General features: G+C 43.6%; 1 protein-coding gene across 1 annotated transcript in view; it reads right to left on the bottom strand.

Moving 5' to 3' along the window:
- Window positions 1-563: 563 nt before the first annotated feature.
- Window positions 564-23852, bottom strand: part of zmat4b (zinc finger, matrin-type 4b) — a 36067-nt gene continuing 12778 nt past the window's right edge. Inside the window, exons 4-8 of the mRNA XM_030768121.1 lie at window positions 23432-23591; window positions 13485-13694; window positions 9065-9161; window positions 697-747; window positions 564-609 (exon numbers count right to left, since the gene is read on the bottom strand). Coding sequence (XP_030623981.1) covers window positions 564-609; window positions 697-747; window positions 9065-9161; window positions 13485-13694; window positions 23432-23591 — 564 coding nt within the window. The remainder of the gene's footprint in view (window positions 610-696; window positions 748-9064; window positions 9162-13484; window positions 13695-23431; window positions 23592-23852) is intronic.

Raw genomic sequence — 23852 nt, 5'->3', positions numbered from 1 at the left:
ATGAGCAGAATGTGAAAGGAATTCAGCCAGTGATGCTTCGCTCTGTCCCTGACCACTCAAATCACCAAGCTTCTTTAACACAAACATACCCAATTCAAATCATCCACTCTCATTTGACTTTAAACTGAGGTGTTTCCTACAAATCAGGATGTCTTTGTTAAATGGACTATTTCAATCGAAATTCCAGACTGTCCAAAAGAAGCATATCTGAGGGACAACCCAAATGGATGGTCTTGACTTTTCAAGTCTTTTCAAGACTGCACGCACCGTTCAAGTTATCTGTCTAACTGACTATTACATTTTGTGACATCCCCTTCCAGGAAAGTTCAGTTAGGTTGATGATTCAAATCGAAAGTCAAGACTGTCCAATAGGAATGCTCCTTCACTGTTCTCCTATTGGACAGGTTTGACCCTTGGCTCGACATGTCTGTCTGTGAAATCCTGTTTCATAAAACACCTGCGAGGTGCAGATATGTGTTACAGAAAGCCATACGGAGAGCAGCCTACCAAAGTGTCATTATTACACAACCGTGCGTGCGCTTGTAGACTTTACAATCGTGACTTCACTGTGTTCTGATGTGGACAGGGGGCTGAAGACTGCGCTCCAGGCTGTGGTAACCGCGGAGACAATGGGGTTATGGAGTTTGCTGATTAAACTGTAACTTTAACACCCAACCACATGCGTTTCACTCTCACTGGACGCTGCATTCGGTTTCATAATGGGAGAGACACATGCCTGACTGAACACTGAAACAGGGGGCAAGATCCTGTTCAGTTCACAGAGACCAGATCACTCCGGTGCACTCTCCATCTCACAGGAGAGATGTTTCACTATTTCACCCTTTGCACCTAATAGATATTTTAGGGTCTTTTACTGTTATTCCTGATGTTGCAAATGCACTGCCACTACATGTGACATGTTAGGTTCTGTATGTGGTAATTTGATATTTAATGTGTACTGAGCGCTTCTCTGAGGAATGGTGCCACAGAGAGTTTCATTAAAAAGATGCTGAAATATAAGAAACATTGAAAGTGTTTTTACTGTGACCATAGATTCTAAGACACCGTAAGAGTATGTTTTTAAAAATTGTCAGAATTTTCTGCCATTTTCTCCACTGTTTTGCAGCAGTAGTTTCATGAGCAAAGAACTATAATGTGGATCTTAGGGCACTATGTAATGTATAGTATTATATAGTATTATGATAACTTAATGGTCACTTATATTCGGAGGGATAAATTAAGAGAGATCTAAACTGGGAAAATGCCGACCAAGAATCGTCACGTTCCCTGAGACAGTGTTCCCGCTGGGGTGGTATGTGAAGGGGAAAGGATGTGCACTGTGACTTTGTCCAAAAATAAAATAAAAAACAACAACAACAACAGCAAAAAACGTTGGAACATACAGTAAACATGTAGAGCACAGGACTGGAGCCATCAGCATCAGCTGCGTCTTTGGTAAACATGACCAGACCACACCCACCGTCACTGGAAAAAAGGGCCAGGCCACACCCACGATCTTTGTAAACAGGGCCAGATCACGTCCAGTCATTCCTGAGAGCAGGGATTCCTGTCTGATAAGCCCCGAGCAGGCTCTACTCTGCTCCAAACACGTTCCTGTTTTTCTTCCATTCTTAAATTGACCTTTATTGATATTTTTTAGTTTACGGGACTTTACTGAACTGAACTTCATTAGAATGTTATTGTCAACCATGTTGGACCCAGCGATTTTCTGAAAGAATTAATGTTATCGTCCACCCAGTTTGCTGAAAGATTAATGGGCCTCTTTCACTGACCATTCTTATGAAGAAACTTGTTGTTAAAACCTACTTATGCAGTTTTCTGACATTTACCAATGTTTTCTTATTTGGAGTTTTTTCTTGGGTAAGAACAGAATGTACGCACACTCAAGAGCACACTTACACACAGTTGAGTGCAGACAGGTTTTTGTGCAAAATAACTGTTTATTCCATTTTATTCAATTCTACAGTTGTATAATATTACAGGATTTAAATTATGATAATATTTTAATAATTTTTTAAAATAATTATTTTCATTATTTTACAAAGCATTATGGTCTTTTAAAATAAATAAACACTACACTAACACTTCATGTAACACTCCAGAATGTAGTGCATATTTATTCATACTTCTGTATAATGAACAAAAAGAGCAACATGAGAATATAATAGTTGATGGAGACTGTGATAAGTGAGCAGTAGTTTTACATACACTACTTATGGGTTATCCTATCTGAAACCTGACAGGTTGTAAAGCAGGTGTGTGAGAATCAGTTTACTTTTATACATATGGATAAATATTAAAATACCCGGACATAGCAGACGTAGCCATTGTAGCCTTCGCTCCTGTCTACTACTGTACGCGCGCTGCATCGCACCATTAAAGCTGGAGCAGAAGTGCTGTCTTAAACTACCTGTTGTTAATTGTTAGAAAAGAACTCAGAATTACGAGAAATAAAGTCAGAATTGCGAGTGCGGAAAAACGTCGGAATTGCGAGAGGAGAAAAGTCAAAAATACGAGAAAAGAGTCAGAATTGTGAGGAATAAAGTCGCAATGAAGCCAGCTTTCTTCGGGCTTCCACAGATTTCTGTGTGTGCGCTCGGACCTGCAGTCTCTTGCCATTGTATGGGGATTGGCGGGGCGTTTAGCCATGTTAACTGAGAAAAACTGGCACGCTCTTTCAGTTTACAATGAGCATGGGATTCATCATTATAAGAACAAAGACGCGAACAATTCTGCAGTTTAATAACACGTCAGAAACCTGACGTAGACTTTTTCTTGGGACCTTTTTCAAGTACAAATTTAAGAAAAACACTCAAGATATTGCTGAATGAGGCTCAATGTTATTGTCTCCCCTGTTTAACCCAGTGAATTACTAAAAGATTTCCGCTATATTTAATTGGGAAAACTGGCCTCTGCTCCAATTCCACTGCACTCCACCTTTTCACACATACAGCGTTGCTTGAAAGTTGACCCCTTAAGAATTTTCAATAGCCTATTTCTGCTTAAATGACCTAAGACATCATCAGATTCACAGTCCTAAAAGTGATACAGGATTATTGTCTGTAATGTTTTGTGCTGTAAAGTATATTCACTACATGATATACAATTTTTGCCGTCGTTTAACATTGTCTACATGTGTCTGAACTGAATATTATACGCACTACATTTTGCACTGAGTTGAACTGAATGCTCTCTTTAGCCGCTCGGTCTGGCAAAGAAACCTACATCACCAGCGTACTGCTGGGGCGTTAGGCTATTTACTAACGTCTTAATCAGCACAACGGCCCAGTTTGTAACTAAAAATAACTTCTGTTTGCAGATTCATGTAGGAGCGCCACGCATTTTTCAAAGATATTCAGAGAATGTCTCCACCTTCTGATCAAAACATGAATTGCAAACGAACAAATATCCAAACGCCCTATCAATACGTTTGCTCGCACGTGTGTATACTGTCGGTTAACCAGAGCGACGTAGTTCTATTTCAGACACTTAAGGTATCAGTCAAGAAGATCGAATCTTCTTGACTGAGAGGTTTGAATAACTCTGCCTCACTGATTTCCATGAGTGAGTAGAAACAAGCCGTCAGCGACGCAGTGGATGGAGATCTCTTATCTCACAGCTGCGCCAACTGTTTCTCTGTCAGACATAACATCGTGAGATAAGCAGTACATGCCGGTAGGTGATTTTAGTCAAGTAGGCAGTGGTATGAAAATACCGCTATGCATTTTTAATTGATTTACATGTACAGCTAATCTCTTATATAGACATTATTTGCGTGTTATCGGCTTTTATCGGATAGACAGGTATGCTATGCGCCTTCAGCTTTGTAAAAGCTTTGATCTTAGTGTCCCTTTCAGTGCTATCTTGAGTGTGTAAATTCACTCCACGAAGAGACCGTTTCTCAATATGCGTTGTTCTCTGTAGGCCCCACTTGTGTTCTCATGGACTCGTGAAACGTCATTAGTCACGGTACCAATTTAAAGTTCGCATCTAGCCAAGTACAGATCAAATACCCGGATGTGTCCTCGATTCGTGGGTTTTTATCAAGGATGCATCAGTAGGTGACTTGGGTAGCCAAGATTCCCAGATCACTTCACACAAAGTGGCGACAATGGCGGCAGAACTATCTCGTAGCTGTAAGTTTCGTATTATGACTGTTGTTCTTTCATCAAATGTAGTCTTTAAGATTTTTCAGGTGATAAAATAATTTTTCATATTACGAATATGGGTCGATAAATATAGCACTTCCTTTAAATGTTCGGCGATGTGACATCAGCTAGCGGACCAAGCCAGCTGTAGCTGAGCTGTGATTTTGGGCCGCCGGTTCAGTTTCTGGGATCCGGCACGAAAAAGTGGGAGTGGGTGAACAGCGCTTTCCCTCAACAACCACGGCTGAAGTACCCTTGGGCAAGGCACTTAACCCCCAATTGCGTAATACCCACTGCACCTGCTCCTGGTGTGTGCGCGCACACACTACCCGTGTGTATAGGGTGCGTTACATGCAGAGGTTAAACTCACTGCTTACAGTGTGTGTGTGTGTGTGCGCATGATCACAGAGATTCCTCTTGTTATGTCAGCACGAACGCTACTGTTCCAAATGCGTCCGTCATCGGGAGTCTGGACTTCCCGAGCTGAGCTTACTAGGTCCGATGTCCCAAGAGAGAGTGACTGGAAGAGACTATGAAATGCTTTGACTAAGTTAGGAGCACAGGCCCCTGCAGGGCCAACAGTGTGAGAATTAGCACCTTAGAGCAACATATAAAAACCCTGAAGGCCATTCTTCTCAGCATCGGACATATGTGTTCAGGTGAATACTGAACCAAGAAAAATCACAAGTCTTTTGATCGCTACCTCCACCAATGCAGGGAACATACAGAAAGCTGTCTTCCCACCAACGCAGGGAACATACAGAAAGCTGTCTTCCCACCAACGCAGGGAACATACAGAAAGCTGTCTTCTCTCTGCACATCTGGGGACAGTCAGCAGAATGGAGGAGCTGTAGAAAGGAGAGCCCTCCAGGGTGTGCACTAGATTCAGAGATGATCTGGTGGGAGTCTCATTTCTGAAGATTTTCTTTCATCTTCTGAAGCCTCCTGGATCCCTCACCTCACAAAGGAGGCAAAATGAGCACGGAGGATAAACGCCAAACCCAGGATGCAAAACAGGACCTTTGGGATTTTAGAAGGTTTATTATTAGCATGAGATACTGTTTCTCTTTGAAACGGTTTGACATGTGTTGTGAGCTGTGATGTGTGGTGTTACGTGATGTGACATGATTAGTTGTGACCATATGTTACATTTTATTGTGTTGTGTTGTGATGTGACATGTGATGTGTTATATGATGGGAAGTGATGTCATGTCGTGTGATGTGATGCGTTGTTGTGTGATGTCATGTCCTGTGATGTGATGCTTTGTTGTGTGATGTCATGTCCTGTGATGTGATGCATATTAAAACATACTCATGATGATACAAGCACTCAAATATGATACAGTATCCAGTGACAAAGGTTTAAAAGTGGAATTTATTAAATCCTTCATTTTAGAGGGTGCAAGATTTTACATAATCCACAGAACACAATGCTTAGGTGAAATCTGGCATTGTCTGGTAGAGTTGACTTTGTCTGAGTAAATGTGTAAACTAAATGATGAATTATGAGTCCTTTCAGGTAGACATGACAGGTATAGGTAGACAGGACAGGCACAGTGCCAAAGAATACGCCCATCGTGTGCCATCCAGGTGGAATAAAACCTTAAGAGTGACGTTACGTGTGCCGTAGGTTAGCTAACGCAGGATCACACATGGACCCAACCACAACTCTTAAATGAGAACAAATTCTACTGCTCAATGAGTCATGATTTTATTCATGACTTTTAACCTGCCTCATTTTTCACAGAAACGCAGTTTACACAGGAATAAAACATGACACAAATGTCCCTGAGACAAAAATGACAGCCCAGTCCAGCCAACATTTCTCATATGAATTACACAACGTACCAGATAAAATGTCTGAATGAATAAAAGTTGCATACAAAACATTAAACAAAGAAAAAAATACACACATTTTTACATCAAACACATAATTTACTTGAAAAATAAAATAAATAATCCAATCATTTATATATTAAAAAGTTTATATAGAATGGAAACAATTAACAAAGCTTTCTGACATATTATCATTTATCAGTCAACTTCTTCAAATTCTCTCTCCATGTATTTATGCTACTGTAAAAATGAACATTATGAATGTGACATATACAAACTCTGGCATTATATTCACAACACAACATTTTACATAAATCATATCTGTATTTAATCATATCTATAGGACATGGCAGAGGTTTCAGTCACACCGCTCTCCCTCCAACATACGACCCTGACCCTACATCGTGACACCAATGTTTACACTGCACGTGACCCCAATGTTTACAGTGCATAATGTAGCACACAGCTGAGACAGAGACAACTGACGACTGAGAGAGAGAGAGAGAGAGAGAGAAAAAAAGAGAGAGAGAAAGAGAGAGAGAGAGAGAGAGAAAAAGAGAGAGAGAGAGAGGGATAGATAGAGCAGAGAGAGAGAGAGAGACAGAGCAGAGAGAGAAAGACAGCAGAGATGGAGAGACAGACTACCTGGGCAATAGTTAGTAAGACTGAGTGGTGCACGGTACTCTGTACTTGCCCCTGCCAAACAGAACTCCAAACAGAACTCCAAACAGAACTCCAGATCTTGGTAAAGTCAGAAGTCACTTGTTCTTTAAGCTGAAAAAGAGAAAAAGAAATACAAAATGAGCTTTGACCTTCGGGCAGGCCAAACAGACCCAATCTGCGAGGCACAAAGCACCATTCAGTCACATTACAAAACACACCCATAGGAAACAGTCCACCAGGTGCTTAAGCCCACCCCTCCAGTCATCTCTATCACCGGGGGGGGGGGGGGGGGGGGGGGGGGGGGGGGGGGGAGCAGGGGGGTAGGGAGGGTGGGGGGTGGGGGGGTTGTTTCTGAGGCTGATGGATGAGGATTTTATGGGCCTCTATTAGCTCTGATGTGGGAGTCGAGAGGCCAAAGGTGGCCTGACTGTGATTGATCTAGTGTTGCATCGTAACCTGAAGGATTCACAGCTAATGAACACACAGCTTCATTAGCAGAACACAGCAGAATCACGGTTACCATCGTGATTTCCAGAGGTCACTGTCCTGACCTTTACGAGTGTGGTCAACCTTAAGCTCTGCGGTCCTGCTCTTTCATCACGGTCGGCTTATGAAATCTTACACTCCATTCTTCCCCAGTCCAACGGTCCTGAACGGAGCCAGTCAAGAGTCACAGAGCACCTCGTCTTCTGAAGTTACTACAACTCTCACAGGACAGTATGCATCGAAACAAACAGACAACTCACTTTGTTTTGCTAGGAGAATGAAACCACAGGACTGTTCTGTCAGGAGGGTTACTACTTACTCTAAGTTAACTAACTCTGAGTTTTCACTAAACCCACTTTCTGAAATACCCCCCAGGATTGTGTGCATCAAATCAAACAGACAACTCTGGAAAAAGGGACTACAGAAGAGAAACAGAACAAGGCCCAGGTCTTCAAACACTTTAAACATGTTAGACCATAACAATTAGAGGACTCTGACAAGGATCACGCACCATGTTTTGACGAGGTGCTGCTGTTGATATTTGAGAGTAGACGTATTGTTTTCAGAAGCCTGGATTTACAGTAAGATGCTAATTGGCTGCACTGATGATGGTCCACATCAGTATCTGTGTTGAGATGTTTATCGTTTTACATATCGATCCTTCATTGATTTTCCAATCCCAGCATGCCTCGGCCTCTGTTACAGAGGATCTGATTGGACCAAAATCCCAGGAGCTCTGTTTTCCACTGTCCTGATTTGTCAGGATGTTTAACGTAGGCGTGAGGTCAGAGGATTTTATTTGATGGACTCGTAAAGGTCAAGGATTTGTAGAAAAGGTGTTTACAAAGAAAAAGTCGTGACCTTTAATGACCTATAGTGATAGGACTGGTGAGGTTGTGGACGTCCCATGGCAAACCGCGGGTGGCAGGGTGTGGATCGACTGGCATGTGCCCGTTCCTGTGGTTTTCAGTGGGAGTGAACAAGTGTGCAGTGTCTCTCGTGCATTCCGTTCTCACGCAGCATACGCCTCCCTCCCTGAGCCCCCCCCCCCCCCCCCCCCCCCCCCCGCTGTGTCCGTGGACCGTGAACGACCAGGCTGCGTCTTCGCTTTCACACATGCAGCTTGTGGGAATACACCCTCAGAGTGTGGCAGACAGGGCAGGGGCCACAAAAAAACCAGCTCTCCTTACCTCAACCCTGGACTATCCGTCTGTAAAGTGACGAAGCGAAGTGGTGAAGCGTAAACTTGGTCGCGTTCCCAGGAGCCTTTGCACGTTCTCCAGTTGCCAACGGCTCTCGACTTTCATCATCACTCAACGCTACGCAAGCCTGAGCTTTTCATCATATGACTCCATTCCCACTTCTCTGTGCTGTTCTCTGCGCTGTTCTCTGTGCTGTTCTCTGTGCTGTTCTCTGTGCTGTTCTCTGCGCTGTTCTCTGTGCTGTTCTCTGCGCTGTTCTCTGTGCTGTTCTCCTCTTGATTAAGCAGGTTAAGCAGTAAACCAGCACAGAGCTCTGCTCTTTCCTTAGTCATGTATCCAGAACCCGAAATCCACATAAAACTGAATTTTATTTTTCAGTGAGTCCTCTGGTCAAAACGGGTTTTACATATTACATGGTCTATGATGAAACATCCTGTAGCTCTATAAAGGGGAGTTAAGGTGACATACAGTTTACAAGCAACAAGTAGCCTATAACTAGTAACACAACTGGTATTGAAAGGTGTTTGTGTATTGCACTGATTATTCCAGTGAAGGCACTCATTCTGGTGTTTGTGTATTGCACTGATTATTTCAGTGAAGACACTCACTCATTCTGGTGTTTGTGTACTGCACTGATTATTCCAGTGAAGACACTCACTCATTCTGGTGTTTGTGTATTGGACTGATTATTCCAGTGAAGACACTCACTTATTCTGGTGTTTGGAGCCTTGGAGGTGGGCGTGGTACTGGGCCACAGAGTTCAGCGTGACACGGCAGACTTCACACGTGTGACTCCTCTTCAGGCCTGACACACACACACACACACACACACACACACACACAGACCACACGCATACACACACACACGCACACGCACACACAGACCACACGCATACACACACACACACACACACACACACACACAAAGAGAGAGAGAAGAGAGAATAGAAGCACCTGTGATACATATACGAGGGCTTTCCCTCTGACAGGGGTGGCTGAGACAAAGATCAAGTCCTCTCTCTCTGTCTTTTTATGAATGAATATACAAAACAACATACATCTTTTCAAGCACAAAGTTATTTTTCAGGGCTGACAGTGAGTCACAGCTTGTGAGTGCATAGGGCTGACATTCACTCTGTCTTGGCATGTAATATGATTAGCTGGGGCAGATGGTGGGTTGTTAAACATGCCTCTAATGTATGTCACACACACACACAGAGAGAGAGAGAGAGAGAGTGAGAGAGAGAATAGAGAGAGAGAGAGAGAGAAACAGAGAGAGAGAGTCTGTGGTGTAGTGACTCCTCCTCTTTTATTTTTCACTGTTGAGGTAATTACCACACCTGCCAAAATGTTCTGTGTATCAAGCCAGGTAAAACACAGCAGTGCTGGAGTGTATACAAACAACAGAATAAGACAATGAGGATGCTGTGTTAGAGAGAGAAACAGAGAAGGAGAGAGAGAGACAGAGAAGGAGAGAGAGAGAAAGAGAAAGAGAGAGAGAGGAACAGAGAGACAGAGAGAGAAAGTCCTACTGGCTGCAGAATCATTGTCCTTGCCAAACAGAATTTGACTGTGATGTGACCAAGTGACTTAAAAAAAGCGTGTGCTTTAGTGATGCGTGGGTTGACCCCATAACCCGCGGGTCGGGCGGGTTTGGGTAAGCGTATCAGGTGGGTTCAGGTAAGCTTACTGGAAAATATCAAGGGTTCAGGCGGGTCGGGTCAAAAAGTGACAAAGCAGCGTTCTGACAAAGTTATAAATAACTGACAGAGACATTTCCTGCTATAGGCTTTGTGTTCTAGGCTCTCCAAACTGCAATAGGCTGTGATTACTAGTCCACCTTCCACCCCCCTGCCCCCCTCAAACACACCCACACGCACTGGAAGGTGCAGGTCCTCTTACGCCCTGGCTGTTGCTTTGTCTGCCTGTTTGTCAGCAGGACTACAGAAAAACTATGAGGCTGATTTTCATGAATCTTGGTGGAAGGGTTTAGCGTGGGCCAAGGAAGAGCCCATTAAATTATGGAGCAGGGCTGGATCCACGTATAAATTATTCTCCACTTACGTTAACATTGTAAGATCAGGGAATAATGAGTTTGTTGCACATGCGCGAACCCGTTGTGACTACAGTGAATGGTGTGAATGGTGTATGTGCTGCGACTACACATACAACAAAGCAACTTTTTGTTCTAATGGGTTTGGAAAAATATCCTGACAGATATAGTGGTTGTGGTTGCAGATTTGAATATCATAGAAGAGTGGAGTACTGGCCTTGGCAGAGGTCTGCGCTCTCCAAGTGCCCTTCTAGTTTATTATGCATTAAGCCAGAGCATAATTTATAATCACAGCCTGGCCTAATAGCATATTGGCAACATTATCAGCAATTTGCGATTGTGGTTTTGGTCAATGCATGTGTTTTAGGGTGTTGTTAACAGACTTCACCTACAAGCTTTTTTCCCAAAGTGGTATCCGTAGCTTTTGTTTAGATTGCACACTGCCAAAACTTTTTGTTTTAGTCAGAGAGAAGAGGCTATCACTGACGGTATGGCCAACTTAGTCAGAGAGAAGTTAAAAAGTTTCAGGTTGCATGCAGGCATATTGTACACATATGATGGCTGTAAGACAGGTACATCAAACCTGAATCGGCATTCATGTTGTGACGCATTGAAAGCGCATTGAAAGTGCATTGAAAGCGCATTGAAAGTGCATTGAAACAGGTTAAATCCTGAGACTGCGGCCTACACAGTGCAGTCAAACACCTGGCTAAAAGACAGTATAGACCTACACATGTAGGCTGCTATTTTGTTAAAGTTCACCGTTAAGATGTGAAGGATGCATGGTTTGTGTGTGTGTGAGAGAGAGAGAGAGGGAGGGAGAGAGAGAGAGAGAGACAGAGTGCATGTCTTTAATGAAGGGTTACTTGGTTTTTGTGTGTGGGTGTGAGAGAGAGAGACAGAGTTCATGTCTTTAATGAAGGGTTACTTGGTTTTTGTGTTTGGGTGTGAGAGAGAGAGAGAGGGAGGGAGAGAGAGAGAGAGAGACAGAGTGCATGTCTTTAATGAAGGGTTACTTGTTTTGCTGCTTTTCAACACTAAAGAAAACTGTTTCGAGCACTTCGTCTGTTTATTTAGTAGCCTAGAGACTCAGATGCTATTAGGCTAAGATACAAGAGGCTATGCCTTGCAGTCAATGTATTGTGCTAACGTTTTGGGCAAGCAGCTGCTCACTTTGCTGTAGCCTACGGTGGCTTGTGCAAAACCTCATTGTCTACATGAGTGTCTGCCCTTTTTGAAACGTGCACTAAATAAGAAAATGTTCTCTTTTACTCTATGATATGAATGTCACTGCTATACAGGCTAAAGCTGGTGGTTTGCGGGTTGGGTCGGGTTCAGGTGGCTGATTAACGCGTATTTTTGCGGGTCGGGCGGTGCGGATTGGCTCTCATAACAGGTCAGGTGGGTGTGGGTATTAAAAAACTGACCCGCACAACACTAACTTCCTGGCTTTCTTTCCAACGGAGCCTGTAAATGTAAGAAATTGAAATCTTTTGACATAAAAAAGCGTCACCACTTCACTGACAGGACGTCAGTGTTCAGACAGATCAGAGTAGCTGAGTTACTCTGAGAGTAGTGAAATGCACTGGTATGTTTGTAGTTCACAGCTGTGTGTTAAATGGTCGCCGTCTCAGGCAGGGACAGACTTCTGAGACTTGTGAGCGTTTGCAAACATAACACATTAACACTGAGAAAAGGCTGGGGCTCTTAGGTCCATTTGAGTCTCACACTCAAACACACTCTGTGTCTCTGCAGCCTTCAGCTTTCCTGGCTATTGGCTTTGTTCAGAGCTGGATCCGTTGAGTCAGGGGAAAGATCCAGGTTGAGCTCCGATAATGAATGGGCTGCCCTGATACCTCATCAATACAGTTTAACATAGATCAGAGATTAATCAATACAATATACTACTCTCAACAGGAAGTCTCCAGCTGGGCAACACACCCAAAACAGAAATAGAAACTCCCGATCTGTGTGTGTGTGTGTGTGTGTGTGTGTGTGTGTGTGTGTGTGTGTGTGTGTAACAGAAAGCAGTCTTGTGAGGTCTGGATGGAACTGCAGAGATGAGTCATGTTTGTGAGTCAGAGCTGTGAAAACAAGGAAAGACTGTTCTCAGACCTGTTTCATAACAAGAAGCTGCTAATCTTTCCTCAGAATAGCACCTGTGTGTGTGTGTGTGTGTGTGTGTTTGTTTATTTATGTGTGTGTGTGTGTGTGTGTGTGTCTGTTTATTTATGTGTGTGTGTGTGTGTGTGTGACGAAGAAGAAGTGCTTTATTTGTCACACACTCAAACTGAGCAGTGCGTGCACACACACACACACACACACACACACACACACACACACAATGAGCTAGGAGCAGTGGGCAGCAGGTGCCACCAGCACCCAGGGACCGACTCCAGGTCTTTTTGCCAGTACCTTGGTCAAGGTCGCGGACAGGAGGGCTAATCCTAGCACGCAGGTCTTTGTGGTGGGAGCAAACCCATGCAAACACATGTACGTGTGTGCTCAGCTGCACTAAAGCCAAATGACCGCTGCTTTCTTAACCTCCTAATGCCATGTGTTCAGTCAGTCAGCTGAGGAGCTGATTGGTATTCCGTCTCACGGTTAATTACCTATTGATAATTTCCAGTGTGGAGATCTCGTTAAGGCACTGATGAATAATGCAGAGCCTCTGGAAAGCCTCCAGAGACCTTCCCGTAAAGGTCAGCGGGAAGCGGATATTCGAACGACTGCACAGCGCCGAGGGCCGTCTCAAACGACTGCCATATGTCTCTCAGGCACTGTATCAGTGTACTCCAAAAACAAAAAAAAGAAAAGAAAAGAAAAGCATATTACTGATCATGCAGATTTGAATCCTGTAGTTCCAGCTTTCTGTGGAGTGTGTCCTTGATAAAATCGATGAAATGATTGATCAAGAGGTGCTGTAAATGTTAACAAACAGATGTTCATGGAAGAAACACTCACACACACACAAAAAAACACATGCGCGCGCGCACGCACACACACACACACACACACACACACACACACACACACACACACACACTATCTGGCTCCACACATTTGTTACCATACCGTTAAGCTCAACAGTGTCCAGACTTTGGCCCAGTTGTGTGAGGAGGTCGGCGCGGACTGCGTTCTTCCTGTGTTTCTTGCCCTGGTAGTGTTGCTGTGCCATGCCCGGGTTGTTGAACCACGCCTTACACAGCTGGCAGTAACGATGGGACAGTCTGCCCCGCCCGAACCCGACGTCCAACTCCACCTGGCCCTCGCTCGCCGACACGTCTATGGGCAGAAGCACCGGGTTAACGTTTCAGAACCTGGTGAAATCTGTGTCCGATCACAAGATCATTCAGCTCAACTGTTCTTTATGGGGGGGAAAAATGCATTAAGAAAATGCCGTGAAAAATAACTGAGAAAAGATACAGGAGGCAGAGGATGAGAGCGAAGAAGAGAAAAAAAAGAATATGGAAAATGAGAGAGAAAAAAGAAGGGAGAGGAAGATGTTGAAAAACCCATTTTTACTCATGGAAGAACCAGAGCGCTTTGATTCAATCCAGTAAATCAAACTGCAGCTCTGACACTTACAGTTTTTCACAGTTATTTACACCCTAAAATTAGAACATGAAATGCAGTCACTGAAACCTGATACTCGTGTACCAAATCCCTAAACCAAGTCTGCAAAAACTGCAAGCACGATTTCTGCTCTACATTCAGTTTTCGATTCTAAATCACACTTTTTGCAAAACAATGCAACACAGTTCTTTACATAGGGCACAACAATCTATGGAGGAAATCCACACAGACAGGAGGAGAACATGCAAACTCCACACAGAAAGGCGCCCATCCGCCCGGCCGGGAATCGAGCCCAGGACCTTCTTGCTGTGAGGTCACAACGCTACCCACTGCGCCACCGTGCCGCCCAGGTGTAAATACTTGTTGCTTAATTATTCACTTAGAAATCAGAGCTTTACCACTATAAAAGTGAAGCAAGTGTTATAGTGAAGCAAGAGCTAGAGGTCAAGGGCTGAGAGCAGGACGAGGATGAGGAAGAGGAAGAGGAAGGACAGTTGTGTCAGATGAGATCAGGGCCACACTGGTTGACCATGTGTTCAGCCACGCAGTGAGTATGAGGAAGGCTGGACAGAGAGTTCAGCCAAACCTGAGCCACTACACAGTAGCATCTATCATCAGTACACTAAGAAATGAGAACTGGTAAATTAACCATAATCAACACCATGCTCTTGCTTTTTATGTATGTATACTGTGGTATACTGCAGTCTGACATATCAGTAGGCCTATGTTACTGCTCTTTATGTATGTATACTGTAGTATACTGCAGTCTGACTGCTCTTTATGTATGTATACTGTAGTATACTGCAGTCTGACATATCAGTAGGTCTATGTTACTGCTCTTTATGTATGTATACTGTAGTATACTGCAGTCTGACATATCAGTAGGTCTATGTTACTGCTCTTTATGTATGTATACTGTAGTATACTGCAGTCTGACATATCAGTAGGTCTATGCTACTGCTCTTTATGTATGTATACTGTAGTGTACTGCAGTCTGATATATCAGTAGGTCTATGTTACTGCTCTTTATGTATGTATACTGTAGTATACTGCACTCTGACATATCAGTAGGTCTATGTTACTGCTCTTTATGTATGTATACTGTAGTATACTGCACTCTGACATATCAGTAGGTCTATGTCACTGCTCTTTATGTATGTATACTGTAGTATACTGCAGTCTGACATATCAGTAGACATATCAGTAGGTCTATGTTACTGCTCTTTATGTATGTATACTGTAGTATACTGCAGTCTGACATATCAGTAGGTCTATGTCACTGCTCTTTATGTATGTATACTGTAGTATACTGCAGTCTGACTGCTCTTTATGTATGCATACTGTAGTATACTGCACTCTGACATATCAGTAGGTCTATGTTACTGCTCTTTATGTATGTATACTGTAGTATACTGCAGTCTGACATATCAGTAGGCCTATGTTACTGCTCTTTATGTATGTATACTGTAGTATACTGCAGTCTGACTGCTCTTTATGTATGCATACTGTAGTATACTGCACTCTGACATATCAGTAGGTCTATGTTACTGCTCTTTATGTATGCATACTGTAGTATACTGCAGTCTGACATATCAGTAGGCCTATGCTACTGCTCTTTATGTATGTATACTGTAGTATACTGCAGTCTGACATATCAGTAGACATATCAGTAGGTCTATGTTACTGCTCTTTATGTATGTATACTACAGTATACTGCAGACTGACATATCAGTTGGCCTATGTTACTGCTCTTTATGTATGTATACTGTAGTATACTGCAGTCTGACATATCAGTAGGCCTATGTTACTGCTCTTTATGTATGTATACTGCAGTATACTGCAGACTGACATATCAGTTGGCCTATGTTACTGCTCTTTATGTATGTATACTGTAGTATACTGCAGTCTGACATATCAGTAGGTCTATGCTACTGCTCTTTATGTATGTATACTGTAGTATACTGCAGTCTGACATATCAGTAGGCCTATGTTACTGCTCTTTATGTATGTATACTGTAGTATACTGCAGTCTGACTGCTCTTTATGTATGTATACTGTAGTATACTGCAGTCTGACATATCAGTAGGTCTATGTTACTGCTCTTTATGTATGTATACTGTAGTATACTGCAGTCTGACATATCAGTAGGTCTATGTTACTGCTCTTTATGTATGTATACTGTAGTATACTGCAGTCTGACATATCAGTAGGCCTATGTTACTGCTCTTTATGTATGTATACTGTAGTATACTGCAGTCTGACATATCAGTAGGTCTATGTTACTTCTCTTTATGTATGTATACTGTAGTATACTGCAGTCTGACATATCAGTAGGTCTATGCTACTGCTCTTTATGTATGTATACTGTAGTGTACTGCAGTCTGATATATCAGTAGGTCTATGTTACTGCTCTTTATGTGTGTATACTGTAGTATACTGCAGTCTGACATATCAGTAGGTCTATGTTACTGCTCTTTATGTATGCATACTGTAGTATACTGCACTCTGACATATCAGTAGGTCTATGTTACTGCTCTTTATGTATGTATACTGTAGTATACTGCAGTCTGACATATCAGTAGGTCTATGTCACTGCTCTTTATGTATGCATACTGTAGTATACTGCACTCTGACATATCAGTAGGTCTATGTTACTGCTCTTTATGTGTGTATACTGTAGTATACTGCAGTCTGACATATCAGTAGGTCTATGTTACTGCTCTTTATGTATGTATACTGTAGTATACTGCAGTCTGACATATCAGTAGGTCTATGTCACTGCTCTTTATGTATGTATACTGTAGTATACTGCAGTCTGAAATATCAGTAGACATATCAGTAGGTCTATGTTACTGCTCTTTATGTATGTATACTACAGTATACTGCAGACTGACATATCAGTTGGCCTATGTTACTGCTCTTCATGTATGTATACTGTAGTATACTGCAGTCTGACATATCAGTAGGTCTATGTCACTGCTCTTTATGTATGTATACTGTAGTATACTGCACTCTGACATATCAGTAGACATATCAGTAGGTCTATGTTACTGCTCTTTATGTATGTATACTGCAGTATACTGCAGACTGACATATCAGTTGGCCTATGTTACTGCTCTTCATGTATGTATACTGTAGTATACTGCAGTCTGACATATCATTTGGCCTATGTTACTCAGTGATTGTTCGCCAGTGTTACAATGTCATTTCATACTGAAAAAAAAAAGAAATTATTTTATCTTACTGTAACCAATCATATCATAGTTTTGGGTCTCTGCCAAACTGAGAGATGACCAAGCCATGGTGGAAGACACTGACTGTTCACACCAGAGCAGGAGACTGCTAGTGTGAACCTGGCGGTGGCAAACAATACTATTAGACTACAAGAAATCCAGAAAGTGCTATGACTAAGTGCAAGTAAGTACTATACTGTGAATTTACTATCACATCAGCACTGTGTAGACACATTACAGTCCTGTAATCCAGTGTAATGTGAATAGACTATCACATCAGCACTGTGTAGACACAGTACAGTCCTGTAATCCAGTGTAATGTGAATTTACTATCACATCAGCACTGTGTAGACACAGTACAGTCCTGTAATCCAGTGTAATGTGCTTCACCAGGGTGACTGCTCTAAGTGTATTTCTCATTGTATTGTTGTCTGCGTGCCTCTTCTCCAGGTCAGGGAGGATGCACGTGGTGAAATTGATGTGGAGGCTTTTGGCAGCAGGATCCATCACTCCCAGAAGTTTCTTTCCCCTCTGTTTAGCCACGGAGAACATCGATTGTGATGTAGACGAGGTTCAGTGGCCAGACCAACACAGGAGGCAGAGGATGGAGCCTAATTTCTTACATTTTGCATTTCTTTGTCTTTTTGTGTTTAGAGATTTGTAAAAATGAGTCACTTTATTGTTATTTTATCATTATTATTAAGTTTTGGCGTTTTTTTTTACTGAATGTTTTTCCTGGTTTTGTCCTGTTGGGTATGTAAAGTGTTACATACAAAACACAAGTGTTCCAACATACTGCATTTTTGAAAGAAAACATTTTTGTTACTGTACTGCATGTTGTTGGTAGTTGGTAGAAAGATCTACAGTGTCACAGTGTCTCCCTATGGCCCAGTGGAAACCAGTCACACAGCATCTCCCTACGGCCCAGTGCAAACCAGTCACACAACGTCTCCCTATGGCCCAGTGCAAACCAGTCACACAGTGTCTCCCTACGGCCCAGTGGAAACCAGTCACACAGTGTCTCCCTATGGCCCAGTGCAAACCAGTCACACAGCGTCTCCCTATGGCCCAGTGGAAACCAGTCACACAGTGTCTCCCTACAGCCCAGTGCAAACCAGTCACACAGCGTCTCCCTATGGACCAGTGCAAACCAGTCAGCCCAGTGCAAACCAGTCACACAGCGTCTCCCTATGGACCAGTGCAAACCAGTCAGCCCAGTGCAAACCAGCCACACAGTGTCTCCCTATGGCCCAGTGCATACTAGATGCGCGGTGTCTCCTTTTGGCCCAGACCCTCAGCGAGGCTTTAGAACGCTAATATGATGAATCTGTCGCTAATATGATGAATCTGTTTCATAGTCAGACACGTGAGGTCATTAGTCTTCTGTGTATCTGGTATCTTGTTTGTGCTTTTTACACCTGCCACAATGACAAATGCGTTTTTCATCCTGGAACAATCCAGAACGTACTTCATTTTCCTCAGATTCATTTCTCTGCACATTCAGAAATGTCAGAGCATTTCACCTTTAATGACAAAAGCATGAGCAGCACAACACCTCAGTGGCTCTGGGACTGTCTGAGATAAAATTTTGACAGCTGATAAGACAAGCACATCCATTCCCCAGACAAGAAAACACAGAGCAGTCATTTTACACTGTGTCATAACCCCCCCGCCCCCCATCATTGACCACACTGTTTAATCTCAAAATCCTGATTTTACTACTGATACACGTAGCATTGGTGTTGTAACAGTCAACTGTGTGAGCAGATATGAATTTCACGGCCTGAACTGTCCTCAGACCCATAGCAAAAATCTTCAGCTGTGGTCAGAGTTGCTCTATTGGTGTTTTCTGAGAAATAAGGAATGGAATGGGGAAACACTGCACTATTAGGGAAACACTGCACTATTAGGATGTTTTCACACTTGGTCCCTTTCAGCCCTCAAAACGAACTTTTTTTGCAAATATGTAAACACGCTGAACGAACTCGGACCCTGGGTTTAATAAGTATATGAGGTGTCTGACTGTCCAGACCTGGGTTTAATAAGTATATGAGGTGTCTGACTGACCAGACCTGGGTTTAATAAGTATATGAGGGGTCTGATTGACCAGACCTGGGTTTAATAAGTATATGAGGGGTCTGATTGAGCAGACCTGGGTTTAATAAGTGTATGAGTTCTCTGATTGATCAGACCTGGGTTTAATAAGTATATGAGGTGTCTGACTGACCAGACCTGGGTTTAATAAGTATATGAGGTGTCTGATTGAACAGACCTGGGTTTAATTAGTATATGAGGTGTCTGACTGACCAGACCTGGGTTTAATAAGTATATGAAGTGTCTGACTGACCAGACCTGGGTTTAATAAGTATATGAGGTGTCTGATTGACCAGACCTGGGTTTAATAAGTATATGAGCTGTCTGATTGACCAGACCTGGGTTTAATAAGTATATGAGGGGTCTGATTGAGCAGACCTGGGTTTAATAAGTATATGAGGTGTGTGATTGACCAGACCTGGGTTTAATAAGTGTATTAGGTCTCTGATTGACCAGCCCTGGGTTTAATAAGTATATGAGGGGTCTGATTGAGCAGACCTGGGTTTAATACGTTTATGAGCTGTCTGATTGAACAGACCTGGGTTTAATAAATGTTTGAGGTGTCTGGTTGACCAGACCTGGGTTTAATAAGTATATGAGGTGTCTGATTGACCAGACCTGGGTTTAATAAGTATATGAGGTGTCTGACTTACCAGACCTGGGTTTAATAAGTATATGAGCTGTCTGATTGACCAGACCTGGGTTTAATAAGTATATGAGGTGTGTGATTGACCAGACCTGGGTTTAATAAGTGTATTAGGTCTCTGATTGACCAGACCTGGGTTTAATAAGTATATGAGGGGTCTGATTGAGCAGACCTGGGTTTAATACGTTTATGAGCTGTCTGATTGAACAGACCTGGGTTTAATAAATGTTTGAGGTGTCTGGTTGACCAGACCTGGGTTTAATAAGTATATGAGGTGTCTGATTGACTGTTCAAGTTCTTTTTCATGACTCCTTCACCTTTCATGTCCTCTTCTCCTGAAGTCACTACAGTTATAACAGGACTGAGTTTGATGAGACAAATACCAAACAAACATTACACAGATGTCTTACAGAGTCTTCATTAAAACCCGTTTATCCTGTTACCTAAGAGAACAAGGTTGTGAGGAAAGGAAACACTGAGGAGAACAGGAACAGGACTCAACAATTCAAATCTGTCAGCCACTAATATCAGAGCTGGCCATTTCCCACTCTCCTCTCCTTCCCTCAAACAATGTCACCCAATGCATCGAAACCTACACATGACTGGCTCTCAAAATACCCAGATCATCACTACTTCTGAAATGAGAGAGAGAGAGAGAGTGAAGGGGGGCAGAGGGAGAGAGATAGAGAGAGAGAAAAGGGGGGAAGGAGAGACACAAAGACAGAGAGTAAGAGGGTTTATGATGCAGGCTGGTTATGAGGCCAAATCAGTGATGAGGAATAGCAGTGAGGGTTTTGGTCGGAACGGGAGCTAAAGACAGAAAGCAGAGTGGCAGCTCTATATAAAACACAGGCGTGCATGACTCTAAAATTGGCCACCGCACATTCAGAGCCTCACGTCTGTGTAGTAAACGACCCCGTTTCTTAATAAACCGCCTTTCCCTGCTGCCATAAAAGGCAGACACAGCTGAAATATGTGCGAGTGAACCGCATTGTCACAGCGCATTAGAGAGAAATGAAAGCCCTCAGAGAAAGAGGAGGGAAATGACCCTGTTGGTTTTTTTTTGTGTGTTTCAGACACACAGTAAAACAGTACCTGACACCCCATTGGGCTGTAAAAACACAGGTCCCTGTATCGATGCTGGGATAATACACTGTATTATCTATAATCTGCCACATCCCATAGCCCATAAGCATCTGCAGCATCCTCAGATACAAACCTGCCTCAGGTAAGTGTCTGAACATCCCCCTGGGCTTTGTCCCTGTTCTCACATGGCTCCTTTAATGAACATGAAGAACAGCAGAGAGAATGGCCTGAGAAAAGGGGAGACATTGTGAAATGTGGAAACTGGGAGACATAAGTCTGAAAAATGTGAAAAATGCGAAATGACCGAGCCCTGTCCGAGTTCTCCTAACGGCTGCCTTTTATCTCTCCCTGCTCCCTGCGTTAACAGGCTAAGAGGCAGTTTGGATGAGGACTCAGTAACATATTCATGTGACGTCTGTTTGCTATTGTTTCAGCACACTCAGTCCCGCTAGCATTTTACTGACGTTAGCAGAAGAGGACACGAGGTGAAGGGGTCATGTGAAAGTGTTGGAACAGCGCCCAGTGTTATCCCATGATATCTACTTATTTAAGCCAGGTCTAAGGCGCCTGCATTCTTATCCTCACTGAGGTCAAAGTTATATGAAACACACCGTGACTCCTCCAAAGATTACTCCTTCGCATACATACACCTCCTCAGTCCAAGACCAGCGTCTGATGAAGCACCGACAGACAGACGGACGCTCACAGAGGAACGTGGGTGGAGACGAACCAAACTCCCAATGAAAACCCCTCCTCCTCCTCCTCCTCCTCCTCCTCCTCTCCCTGCACTCCCTCACTCTGTAAAACCAAACCCTCCCCTCCTGCAGGAGTCTCTTCCCTCTTCCGCTTTTTCTTTTCCTCTTCAGACACTTGGCTTTTGGGTCACGTCCCGCCTCAGGGAGGACTTGCCCTCGACACGGATCCAAACGGAGAGAGTGACTCAGCGTCGGCCCTGGCACCTCTCCTCTGCTCACCCCTCGTCTGACACAGACAGACAGGCATCACATCACGACGCAGACAGACAGGCATCACATCACGACACAGTCAGACAGGCATCACATCACGACACAGTCAGACAGGCATCACATCACGACGCAGACAGACAGGCATCACATCATGACACAGTCAGACAGGCATCACACAGATCACAGTCAGACAGGCATCACACAGATCACAGTCAGACAGGCATCACATCACGACAGTCAGACAGGCATCACATCACGACACAGTCAGACAGGCATCACACAGATCACAGTCAGACAGGCATCACATCACGACACAGTCAGACAGGCATCACACAGATCACAGTCAGACAGGCATCACATCACGACACAGTCAGACAGGCATCACATCACGACACAGTCAGACAGGCATCACACAGATCACAGTCAGACAGGCATCACACAGATCACAGTCAGACAGGCATCAGACAGATCAGATCAGGCATCACATCACGACACAGTCAGACAGGCATCACACAGATCACAGTCAGACAGGCATCACATCACGACACAGTCAGACAGGCATCACATCACGACACAGTCAGACAGGCATCACACAGATCAGATCAGGCATCACACAGATCACAGTCAGATCAGGCATCACACAGATCAGATCAGGCATCACACAGATCACAGTCAGATCAGGCATCACACAGATCAGATCAGGCATCACACAGATCACAGTCAGATCAGGCATCACACAGATCAGATCAGGCATCACACAGATCACAGTCAGATCAGGCATCACACAGATCAGATCAGGCATGTCCACAGTAAACGGGACAGCCTTTTGAACCCCAAACGTATTCTCAGCCTTGTCCTCTTACAACCTTCATGTATAAAGCGACTGTTTAAAGCCATGAAGCTGGAGTCAGTGTGAGAGACCTCAGAGAGAGCACGCCACACACACGCACACACACACACACACACACACACACACACACACATGCGCGCACACATGCACGCTCCTTTACAAGCCATAACTCCACTAAGGCAGGTCTGAGATGACAGCTGAAAAAACATTTGTTAAAAATTCCTTATGCCCAGTGGACAGTTTCACTCTGGCAAAGTACAGGCAGTTCATGCCAAGTTTACGTTTTACCAAACATATATCATCACCCTTACACTGGCATTTTTATTGATCTTTTTTCCTTTGTATCAGCACTAAACTAAATTCTGATTCTGATTAACCTGCCACACCTTCATCCTAACCCCAGGGTACATGATGAACCTTGAGTTTTGTGTTTCCACCGGAGTCTGCCGTGAGTGGTCAGTGCCGTGGTGTTACTCTGGGATGAAAACCGTGTCGCCTGCTGAGTGACCTGTGTCAGCGGGCTGTACCTGAGCAAGGTGTTCTCCGCCCACCCCCTAGCCCCGCCTCCATACCTTTGGCTGTGATGGCAGGAGGTTCTCCCAGCAGTAAGCGCAGTCTCTTGGCGTGGATCTTTCCCCGGTAGTGCGACTGCGCCACGACTCCAGAGGTGAAGGACATGTTACAGAGAGTACAGCACTTGTTCCTGTCCACATCATCTCCCTCTCCGCTGCCCTGCCAGAGCACAAATTACACGTCAGGTTCCGCCGTTACGCCAAAAGACAGTCACTGCGTCCACATGACAGGCTGAGGAGAGGCGGAGCTCCACTGAGGGGAGAAAAAAGACATCTTTGATTCATCACCAGATATCAGGCAGAATATGAGAAAATTAGCTGTCATCTCATCGGACGTACGTTTCAGTGTGGGAGAGTCAATCAAAGAAAGAAAGAAAGAAAGAAAGAAAAAAAGATAGACAGAAAGAAAGAGGACAGAAAG

Source organism: Chanos chanos, chromosome 3 (genome assembly GCF_902362185.1).
Source record: "Chanos chanos chromosome 3, fChaCha1.1, whole genome shotgun sequence".
In the NCBI taxonomy this organism is placed as follows: Eukaryota; Metazoa; Chordata; class Actinopteri; order Gonorynchiformes; family Chanidae; genus Chanos; species Chanos chanos.
The sequence above is the reverse complement of the archived record's forward strand: the minus strand, read 5'-3'. Positions and strand labels throughout refer to the sequence as shown.